At 37.3% G+C, this 11,878-nt stretch overlaps 1 protein-coding gene across 1 annotated transcript; it reads right to left on the bottom strand.

Annotated features, from left to right (window-relative positions):
- Window positions 1-232: 232 nt before the first annotated feature.
- gpib (glucose-6-phosphate isomerase b) lies at window positions 233-10,061 on the bottom strand. The gene is made up of 18 exons (XM_007552135.2): window positions 9,868-10,061; window positions 9,603-9,693; window positions 9,384-9,452; window positions 9,166-9,285; window positions 8,997-9,080; window positions 7,495-7,641; window positions 7,275-7,346; window positions 7,145-7,189; window positions 7,015-7,068; window positions 5,671-5,731; window positions 5,311-5,354; window positions 5,047-5,199; window positions 3,810-3,939; window positions 3,403-3,479; window positions 3,036-3,164; window positions 2,724-2,799; window positions 1,851-1,917; window positions 233-638 (listed from the first exon to the last, which is right to left on the bottom strand). Exons 1-18 carry the CDS (start codon window positions 9,984-9,986, stop codon window positions 515-517), a joined length of 1,662 nt encoding a protein of 553 aa, XP_007552197.1. The 5' UTR covers window positions 9,987-10,061; the 3' UTR covers window positions 233-514.
- Window positions 10,062-11,878: the final 1,817 nt, after the last annotated feature.

Raw genomic sequence — 11,878 nt, 5'->3', positions numbered from 1 at the left:
TTTCCTCTCTAAATGGATGCTGCGGAGTCTGGGGACCTGCGGGGAGGAGGAAACCACCACAACCGAAATGAACTCTGCACTTTTGTTCCAACAAATGGTCATTTCTGGGAGGCCAGAAATTACCTCCCAGGAAATAAACCAGGCTTTCTGGTGACATCTAGTGACGGCCTAACTTCTGACGCACTTTTGGCACATTTGCTCATGCTGTAGGTGAATACTGAGCAACTCAGCCTTGAGAGTGCAACTGAGGATCAGATAAAGAATATTTATTTCAAAAACACAAATTCCTGCGGCAGTAGAGACAATGAGAGAATGATTCATTCTGCCTGCAGCAACAACTGACTACACTTGTAACACAGCAAAGGCAGAACTGTAGACAGTCACAATATTCATAATGGGAGCGCAAACATGGAGTGCTTCGGCTCGGCTGCGTGGGAGAGACCAGCTGCCTCAGCGTCCAGGCAGATCCTGAACTGATCTGAAGGGTAATCACGTTCAAAGGAACGATTCAAACTTAGGCAAAATTTTTCTTGAGGAAGTTGATGAGTCCGTTGGTGGATGAGTCGTGGGAGTGGACCTCTGCGGTGTCCTTGAGTTCTGGCTCGATCTTCTTTGCAAGCTGCTTACCCAGTTCGACTCTGTCGGTGGAGTAAGGAATGAGAAGAAAGGAATCATTAAGTGTGCTGATGCGTTTTTCAGATCTCTTTAGCTGCTGTTTAGTATTATGTACAGCCTTAAAGCTGAGCAGTACAGCAAATTACTAGGACGGACAGTGTGGGGGAAATGCAGAAAGTAGTGCATTTTCTCCTCTTGCTGCTTTATTTTGTTTTTGCACTGGACTCACAAAGCAGATAACACTAATGAAAATGGAAATGCAAGCATGCCTGTCATGTCCAGGAGATGGGAACAATTTGCGTCTATTTTTGCACAACGTAGCAGTTCTTCAGCTCCAAACACAGCGGATACAGAAGTGATCAGAGAGATAGATTTATTTTTTAGCATTATTATCATTATATCTCATGGTCTCCAAGCCCTGCAATAATTAAAAGCTTTAATTACAACTTCAGCAACAGTACCGGAGCAGAGGAATTAAGCAGGAACAGCATTTCTAAATAATACATGATGCTGCAGATTGTTAAGGACAGTGGAATAATGTCACAGTTTAACAAATTTGTTCAAAGACAAGAAAATATACAACTAATTACAACATTTTAATGTGTAGCTATTACAGTACACTTTTCTATTAAGTTATTTTATCCAAATAAAAAAGAAATATGAAACATTCATGGATGATTAATTGTTTTTATTTTGCTTTGTTTATTTTCTACATGAGGTTTCTCTTTCTATGTCTTGAACATGAAACCTCCTTCTCCTCCTGGTCCCTGTTTTACTCAGCTCAAAGGACAGATGTTCCTGTTTTCGTCTGTTGAATTGCTTCCAAGATCATAGACAATTTATTTGATTGAGAAAATTATTCACAAAAATATCAGACATAAAGCCAGCAGTGCAGCAGGTGATTTCGTCTATTTTTCTTCCTGCACTAGACGTACCTCCACCTTTCAGCAGAAGGTATTCTTCCTGCATAATGTGTATAAAGCAAAAAGCTATTTAAAATGCAATTTGCTCTGGATGTAATTTACATAAATACATAGAAATATGGGCAAACAAAGTTACTTAAATGCATATAATATGACTCATGTGTATGTGTGTAAACTGCACCATTATAATTTGCCTTTCATGAAAGTTTTAATATTAGAAAAACATACCTACTCAGGTTCAAGAACATTTAGCACCTGCCAGCAGCTTTGTGAGTTTTCCCTGTTTGACTGTGGGAAGAAAAAACAACTTACCCCCACTGGTCAAAGCTGTTGATCTCCCACATTACACCCTGGACAAAGATCTTGTGCTCATACATGGCTGCAACACAACACAGAATAAATAATGTAAGTTGATTAAGAAAGAAATGTATTGGTCTGCTCATCTCTAACTGGGGATTTTTGGTTGTAGCAGAATGGAGCAGATGATAATAGAACATAATATGCTTTCTTAATTTGGCAGTCTAGTTTCAGACTGACTGTTACCATGCAACAGCGTGCTGTGTCCTCACTGAACCTCCTCAGGATATTGCAGCAGCTTGGTACCATGGCAGTTCTTGCTTTTGCATGTCTATCAACCATCTTTGCATAAGAGTTGAGAACTTTTACAAAATTGACAAAAAATGTGACAGTAATGTGTTCATTTTGTTTTTTTCCCACAGAGTCAAATTACAACACAAACCTTCTGTGGATTTTATTGCTACTTGAGAAGCACAAATATATGAAATCCTTTAGAATTTGCCTTTTTGAGTAAGTTGATGGCAGTATGGATTTTTTTAATATATTTTGTTCCTTGCATATTATCTTTTGCATGTGTGTCAGTAACAAATTTCAGATCTGGTGCATTTAAAAAAGAAATACTTAGTAGACAGTTTGTACTTGGCCAGGAAGCGCAAGTGTTAACATTTTACAAGAATGCAAAGATTATTTTCTAAACTATTCATCCAGCTTTAGATGAGTTCATGGATAACAGTCTAAAATCATTAAAGACAGAAAGGTATTAATAATAAAATTAAAAATAAAATCAATTTGAAAAAAAAAAGACATATAGAATATGACATAAATAATCATACGAATATTCAACTGTTTTAATATGAAAAAAAAAACTTTGTTATCAGTAAATCTCACCTATTAGTGCTCCTAGTGTATAGGGTGTAAGTTTCTTGAAGATGATGGAGTTGGTTGGTCGATTTCCTTGGAAGACCTGGGTTGATCACAGGGAATAATTTACGATTAACTTAATCGATTTTCTTCGTTTTACATAAACGCTGCTGGGTGATGCTGATTAACAGCCACTTGGGGGCGCTGTTTCCTATGTTCTCCATGCTTTTCACACTGTTATGTGGTCAGCTACTTGAACGTCCGGGTAGTAAAGCGTTTTGTATAAAGATCACCATCTTCTTCCTAAATAAAAGGTGCAGTTTTCTTCATCTAACTTACCTTGTGAGGTAAAATTTTCTCCAAAGCCTCTCCGCTCAGGCTGCTTGCCTCCAGCTCCTTCCTGGCCTCCTCTGTGGTCTTACCCTTCATCAGTGCTTCTGTCTGCGCCAGAAAGTTGGCCAATAAAATCTAAAGACACACCAACATCTATTTTAATTTTTCTCACATTTTGTAGCTGTGATATCGTCATGAATAATTGCAGGTGCTTTGTACTCTTCAGTACTCTGTATAAACACAATCTCTTTCATCAAAGTTCCTTAAAGAATATATGCATACAAGTCTGCATAAAAACTTTTCAAACAGCTGCAAAACTGAAACCTCGGCAGAATACTTAAAAATCGCTCCTTTTGAACAGCTTCTGTGGCACCTTGTGATGGAGGTTGTCTCTGATGGGATGCTGAGACTGAGCTGGGATCAGGAAGTCAGCTGGGACCATTCGTGTTCCTGCAACGCAACATGCTACAGTCAAGCAATATTTAACTTTTCCCATGAAAGAAAAGCTTGTTGGAATGCCCCAACTCTCTGTCAAGGATCTGTTTCAGAGTTTCACTTTGTAATAATCCACTTAATTAATGTGTTTTCATTTATATGTGTTTATATTCCAAAGAAAAAATATCTCATTTTGGTGTAAATTACAATGAACTGAGTTGATTTGACCCTAGCCTAATTATTGTCAAGCATCTATCAGTGCAGGTGGAATAAAATCTGCACACTTAAATAAACAGACTCAGTATGTGTGTATGGTGTAGCTGGAACAGTGTCTGTTGTTTTTACCTTGGTGGATGAGCTGGTAGAAGGCGTGCTGTCCATTTGTTCCTGGCTCCCCCCACACTATGGGTCCTGTGTGGTAATTGACTCGAGCTCCATGGTTGGTGATGTACTTTCCATTTGATTCCATGTCTCCCTAAATATTAAACACTCATTTTTAACTCTAGCACACGCTTCAAAATGTTCTTGATAATTGTAGGTTTTGATATGGAAACTGCTTGTGCTGCTTGTCCTATAATGCAAAGGTATGTCAGGCTCTCTGGATGCTGTTTACATTTTTATTTTCTGGTCTTCTACCAGTTGTTTTGTGGTTTGACTTGTGGTTTCTTTGTATTTTTTGTCCTTTTCATATTTTCTCTACTGTTTACTGTCAACTACATATCATGAATCCCTTTCAGAGTATATTGTAGTCTTTTTTTTTCATCTAAGCAAATTATTTGCCTTTAGATGTTATATTTGGTTTATTCTGCCAAGCTCTGTTGTTTGAAGGTACACCAATCAATCTGAGAGACATTAAAATCAGCATATTTTGAGTTAATCAGCTCTGACATTCAATCTACACTTAAAACATAAAAGAAAATTTAAATTATTGTTTTTCTATTTGTTACATGCTGAGGGATGTCACCATTTTTTAGCCTGTAAGTGTGTCAAACTTTAAGCACCCTTGCTTCATTTGATTCCTTTATTTCATTTTAGAGTCAAAACTGCTGCCTTTATCGTATAATTTTATTTTCTGCTTTTTTTGTTTGTTTGTTTTGTTTTGTTTTGTTTTGCTAGTTTTTGGCAAAACAAAAACTAGCCAAAGGTTTTTATTTTGGCATTGGCCAAACAAAAGTCTGTGCATTTCTACTTTTTGTTTATGTATCTTATGTATTAATATATGTATGCATCCTCCATTCATGACAAATTAAAGCAGAAAAACAATCCTCTATTCAATTTTGAGTGGAATTTGAGAGGACATCCAACTTTTCTTTCACAAAATCAACAAAAAAAATATGCTCATTAGCAAGAAGGTGTTATCATGAGTTGGCAAATATTAGTTATTTTTATAGACTTATTTGCTATTTATGTTTTGTCCACCTTTTGTTTTATCTGCCCTAAAACATACAGATGGAAATTCACCAGTGCTTAAATCTGTTGCAGTTCATCTTCTCTTTTAATGTTCCTTTTTACGGTCCAGAATAAATAAATTAAATATAAAAGAAACACTAAAAATTGCCTTTGACATATCCAAGAGACAGACCTGTTGGAAGTATGCAGTAAAACGGTGCATGTACTGGTCGTAGGGCAGCATAGTGTGTGTCTCAGCGTGGAAGAAGTTGATGTACCAGATGCCCAGTAAAGCCAATAACACGGGGGCGTTTTTATCCAGGGGAGCAGAACGGAAGTGTTTGTCCTGCAGCAAAGAGAAAGAAAAGCTATGTTACAGCTTTTGCTCAGTAGCCTCCCTCTGCAAGGACCCCTAAGAATAGTTATTCTATATTTGAGAGGTGACAGGTGTACCTACCATCCAGTGGGCTCCTGACAAAAGTTTCTCAAAATTGTCAAAGCCTGATGAGAAAATGTAACAGAGAAGTTGGATAAATGGGAAAGATTCCTGCACATCAGCTGAATCTCTGAGCAGAATGTTAAGCACAGGCCCAGTCTGGCCGACAGTGTCGGTTAATCCAGTGCTGCAGCTGTACTGAATTATTTATGCTGAGATCAGAAAAAAAAAAATCATATTATACGTCTGTGCAGTCGTTTGTGTGTCCAGCAGAATGAACCTAAAAGACTGCATCAACGTGGCACCAGCAACTATAGCTGTGTTTGATGTTGAGTTTTTGTCACAACATGAGACCATGGATTGTAATTATCTAGTACGCACCAATATGTAAAGCAATGGCCATTCCAATAGCAGACCACAAGGAGAAGCGACCTCCGACCCACTAGAAAAAAGAAAAAAGAAATGAATGAAAGAGCTCTTTCTGAGCTCTTTCAGAAGTCATATTTGAAAACATATTTCATCTGAATAAAATAGAATATAATGAACATTTTTATTTATTTCAGTAATTTCATTAAAAAGAGAAACTTGTGAATTCAGTAAACACAAAGTGATGTATCTCAATATATATTTTTTATTTTATGAAGAGTGGTTCACAGCTAGTGAAGCTGTATAAGAAATAATTAAGGTGTAAAATACGAATAATAAAATAATTTTTTAATGTAGGAATGGTACTAATGATTTGACTGTGTAAGCAGGCTTTTCACAGAGTGCAGTGTCTTTTTGTCCAAGTACTTTTTTTTTAAAGCTAAGAGGGGGAAAAAAGGTGTGGATGGAAAAGTTGTGCAGGAAACAGGAGAAACCACAGTCGATGCAAAGGCCTGTAGGAGATTCATAAGGTGTGGACTGTGGCTGAGGGCCATGAGATCAGGGTTTTCTCAGTTCTCAGATGAAAATGTTGCATTGCCTTTTGGAAATGAAGATCCAAAACTCTATTGTAGTGGTGGAGAGGCGCAGAATTTCAAGGTGCATCCTTGCTGCTTTATACACTTTTCCAACAAATTTCTTTGTTCCACTCAACTTTTCATGTTTGTGCTTGCATAAAGGAATCCTCAGCCAATTTTTCAATTTTTCAATGAGCTGTTGTGGCTTAATCTCCTTGAGGTGAATGTCATTGGCAGTATGTTGGAGAAATTATAAAATAGTCACCAATTCCGTATTAAAATATTCTTTGATTGGTCTAATGTAAATATTCTAACTTTCTAAGAAACATTTTTTGTCTTATATTGCTAAATTGCTTGAAATCATACAAATCTGTATGAGTTTCAATTTGTGCATATCATTAAACAAAATAAACTTTCAATGTTATGTTCAAAAAGGTTGATATTTTACCCTTAGTGGAAAAACTTACTGCATCTCTGCACATTTTCTCTGAGTTTTAAAGGCCTCATTGAAGCGTCTTCCTTTCAAATACCAACAATGTAGCTCAAAGTAACTCTGTGACCTTTGATGTAACCTCTGCAAGAGGAAAGGTTACTACCAATAATAACTGAATCTAAAGAGAGGGGCTTCTGATTACCCAGCAGCTGCTCTCCAGAGTCTCTGTCCCACCTACTTCACAGGTCAAAAGTCTAGTTTATTTATAGCAGCAGCTCAAATCTCTCGTCACAGTGTTGGGAAGGAAAAGGGGAGCAGCTACACACAGCGAGGGTGTTAAAGAGGACTCACATCCCAGAACTCAAACATGTTTTCCGTGTCGATGCCGAAGTCCTTCACTTTGGGCTGAAGAAAAGAAAACAGAACAGTTCGGATGCAGATTTAAAAAAAGTGGAACACTGGCAAAGAAAAAAAAACTTACCGCATTTGTGGAGAGAGCAACAAAGTGCTTGGCAACAGCAGCTTTCTGTTGACATAAAGCAAATATCTGATTAAAGAGAATATCAATTAATTAACACTAAATTGCACATTGAAGGCCTTTTTATCCTCACATCTTTGGCATGTTCAAGAAACCAGGCTTTGGCTGATTCAGCATTGGTGATAGTTTCTTGAGTGGTGAACGTCTGTAAAAAAGAATCAGTGGCTTCTTATCAGTCAGTCACGTACATGCTTTGAAGGTTTAAATGCAAATCAGAAAGTCAGCAACACTTTTTGATGTGAAAAGTCTGATGTCTCTCAGTTCCAGAGATCCTCTCGAGGTGATCCAGCTACCTTGGATGCGATGATGAAGAGGGTTGTCTCAGTATTGAGCTGAGCCAGGGTTTTGGCAATGTGAGTCCCATCAATGTTGGACACGAACCACACTTGGGGACCCCCCTTTGAGTAAGGCTTCAGGGCTTCAGTCACCATCAGAGGACCCTATGGTTCAAGCCAGAGTGTAGGAAACAGAGTCAGATATTGGTGGGTTCTTTGAAGAATTGTAAATTTACATGAGTTTCAGCAACAGTTATTTTCCCTTTGGGATCAACAAAGGATGTTTGACTTGAATTGAATTGACCAACACAATTTTGCACAAAACTGTGAAGTGAAATGAGTACAAGGGGAGAAGCTATAAGAAGTCCTATTTTTATATTGCCACAAACCATACAGAGGACAGAAAAAGGAAGATGGTGCTCTGCCACGCTGGTCTACTAGCAAAATGCTATGTGTAGAGGAGGACTAACACAGCACATCACCCTGAATGCATCCTCCCTGTGTGAAACATGGTGGTGGCAACATCATGTTGTGGAGGCACTTTCAGCGGGAAAGCTGGTTAGAGTTGCAAAAACAAGTCTATGGTGGAAAAAAACTGTTTTAAACAGGACAATGACCCTAAACATACAATCATAAATGTAGAGAAGAATAGTCATATGTTAGAACGGCCCAGTCCAAGTCCAGATATAAATTAAATTGAGATTTTGTGGCAAGACTTAAAAACTGATGTTCACAAAGGTTCTCCGTCCAGTCTGAGAGGTGAGTTATTTTCTGAAGAAAAACTGTGCAAAGCTTTCAGTCACCAGATCAACAAGGATAGTGGAGACATGATATGTGAAAAGACTTTGAAATGTAACTGCAGCAAAAGGTGTATTTACCCTGATGGGCCAAACACAAATGACCTGTAAAGTCTTCAGATTTTTAATTGTAATTTTTTTTTTTTTTTTGCATTTTCTTAGTTTCTTCGGGATTAAGCACAATATTGTGTCGGTGTATCATGTAAAATTCACATAAACTACATGATAGTTTTGTTCATAAGAAATGAATAACACAAACTGTTAAATAATTATATGCTAGCAATCAATCAAAAAGTAACAAGAAAATAATAAACTACCTTAGAGGTCTCACCCTATGCTTTAAATAATTTTTGCTGCCAACAGTCCAGAAATTTGATCTTGAGATAACTTAATGCAGGCCAGAGTCCTTAAAACATGTGAAATTGTCCTTGAATTTTCAAATAGGAACCTCGAAATTATATAGCAACTTCAGTGTCATCAGCTAGCTGCAATGCATGTCTGTAGTTTCTTATAGTGCTAGAACTGTGAACTAGAAATTGATTTGATGAGCAGTAGCAAAAACCTTTAAAACATAAAAAATAGAAGTCCTGTTCTTTTCGACTGTTCATGTTCCCCCCTGATGAAATGGTGCCCTGAGCAATCATCCCCATGGCCAAAATCAAAAACCACCACTGGCGCACATAACCATTTTTGATGTTAGTCTGATTGATGCTTTTCACTCACAAGGTCTGATCCTCCGATTCCGACATTTACAACGTCTGTGATGGCCTTTCCTGTGTAGCCCTTCCACTCCCCGCTGCGAACCCTCTGCAACAAATACATTCAGTTACCACAAAAACCACCTATGAAAAAAGTCTTTGAAAATTCCTACCCGACTTCTGGTTGCACTCACATGACAGAAGCCTTTCATCTTCTCCAAAACCTTGTTGACTTCAGGCATTACATCCTTTCCATCAACCGTGATTGGAGTGTTGGAACGGTTCCTTAGAGCAACGTGAAGCACAGCGCGCCCCTGCAAGTGCAAGATCGATACACAATGACTTATCGCCTACCCTTTGCAGCTGGTTTTATCAAAGCTTTAAAGTTAAGTTGCAGGTCATCAAAGTGCACCTCAGTGAAGTTGATTTTCTCTCCAGTAAACATCCTCTCTCTAGCAGCTTCAATCTCCCTTGACTTGGCCTACAGAAAAAAAATCAGTAACAGAAAATTAAATGTGCAACTGATAAGATTGTGGTTGCATTTCAATTTCAAAATTCTCTCAAAGTTTGCTGTTTGATGTTCAAATGATTATTGGGGAAAATGAAAAAGCAGAAACGGAATTCAAATTACCAGGTCAACCAACATTTTCATGACTTCTTCAGTGATGAGGTTCTTTGAGTAATCCAGAAGAATGTCTCCATCCTCTGTGTTGAGTGTGAGGCTGTGAGGACGCAGAGCAACAGCAACTTACAACATTCAAACAGCTTCATATTTTCTTCTTGATTTGGGCAGCTGTGTTGCAGCTGATTTCTTTAAGGTGTCAAAGTTATAACAATATACAAAGTTACTTAACATCTACCAACTGTGTTCTGTCTGAGTTTTAAGTCAGACATACCTGAATTTATTGAATCTCTCTTTGTCAGCCTCAAACATGTGTCTCACATTGAGGTTCAGGGCGTGGGCAGTGTACCAGTCCTGCAGCTTCTGAAAGTTGGGGTCCTGAGTGAGTCCCATGCTGTCCAGAGAAGGGAGGCTTGCTGTGCTCGGCTGTGCTCAACTATCGTGGCTGAGTGGGAGCGAGCAGGTCAAGGCGAAAGCTTTATGAAGATCACCCTCTCTAGATCCTCATTTGGCCCGCCCACATGAGACACGACACACCAGCTGCTCACATGTTTAACACTTCCACACTAAGGTTAAAGGGCAGCAGGAGTCTGACAATGCTTTGGCTAGAATGCATATTTTTATTTTTTATTTCAGATCACAAACCACAAAAACATGTTATTTACTCCATTTGGTACGTTGGTTTCAAAGTTGAAAATTATTTTGAAATAAAGTTACTGTTCATTTAATGAAACAAATAAAATCATTCCTTTCATATCAGGTTTCATGCAAGAATTATGATCATCTGTGTGACTGCAATGATCTTTAAGCATGAAAATAATAGTTTTTAAATGTACTTTTCATATTTTCCTCTGTGCTTAGATCCAAATGAAAAAGAAGTCAAAACCATTAATCATGTGTAAAGTGGCCATTTGCATTGGAAGAACTTGCCACTCTTTTTGAAGTACGACAACCTTACAGATAAAAATAAGTGTACCATTAGTTAACAACAAATAATTAATCATTATTAACTCTGAAAATACAGACTTTGTATCAGGAGGAAATTCACTAAAATTCATTAAGAATTATGTAGAGATGCACTGAAAAAAGTACAAGGCAGAGGCAAGTAATTTATTTTTTATTGCACAACAATATTAAAAACTAGCAATGGGAGACACTCAGCATTTTTGGCTAAGGGTCAGTCAGTTGACATTTTTCTGAACTTGCGCTAGTTTGCCACTAGGTGGCAGTGTAAGAACTCATGCACTGGAGTTTATATGCAAGAACGGCACCATCAGTCACACACATACACACACATTTTTCTTCAGTTGACCACCATACATGAAACCATTTGTTTTGGAAATACTTTAGATTATGTTGTTTTCTATGTTTTAATTATTAGGAGACTTATAAACTAACCTCCACATTGAGCTTTTTGAGCTTTTAGATGTTTTTATTTATTGTGTCATTTAAATAATAAACAAAAAGATATTTAAAAAAATCAACAACATTGATAGTATGAATATTATTCCCAACTGTGTGCCTGGCAACAACACAAATACAGATCCCAGCCCAGCCTTGACTGTCACAGTTTTGATTATCTTGAAATATTCAGCCCCTACTTGGGCAAGTTTAGACAAGTACTAAATTTTTCTTGTTGTCATTTTCCAACTTACAAAAACTAACCCACACCAGCCTCATTTAAATAGCATGTTCTCATGCATTTTGGAGGACTTTTCAAAATTGTTTTATCTCATATAGCAGGAAAATGAACATTTCAAATTGTCAAATCACATTTATTTTATAGGAATTGCATGGACTGCCATTAACTGTGACTTTGATTTTCTATTTAGAAAACCAATGTTGTTTTTTTTTTTTTTACATTTTAAAGAGACTGCTTAATAAAAAGTTAAAGATTTGTATGTTGTGGTGACAACTGTACGTCTAAATTACTATTACACAAATCAACAAAAACATAAAAATAAAAACAAATAAAAATAAAAAATAAAAGGGATTTCAGTGTAAAAACAAAAAAGTTTTACCAATAACCTGATACCTAAATCAAATTTGGGGCTTCCACAGGACTACATCAAGTACTTTCTCCAGATCTTTGGCAGATCTGGAGAAAGGGAAAATAGAATCAAGTTATTTCTTATTTAGAATCTTAATGGGTGTGTAGACTGGAGTAGGACATTTTTTTTATTGCTATTGTTATTATTATTGTGACTATTATTCGCCCCCAGGTGACTCTGCTCAAGCACAAAACACAGAGTGTGGTATCAATTTCTGAACAATAGAGGGCGACA

Source organism: Poecilia formosa, unplaced genomic scaffold, assembly GCF_000485575.1.
Source record: "Poecilia formosa unplaced genomic scaffold, Poecilia_formosa-5.1.2 Scaffold46, whole genome shotgun sequence".
In the NCBI taxonomy this organism is placed as follows: domain Eukaryota; kingdom Metazoa; phylum Chordata; class Actinopteri; order Cyprinodontiformes; family Poeciliidae; genus Poecilia; species Poecilia formosa.
This window is presented reverse-complemented; position numbering and strand designations above follow the sequence as displayed.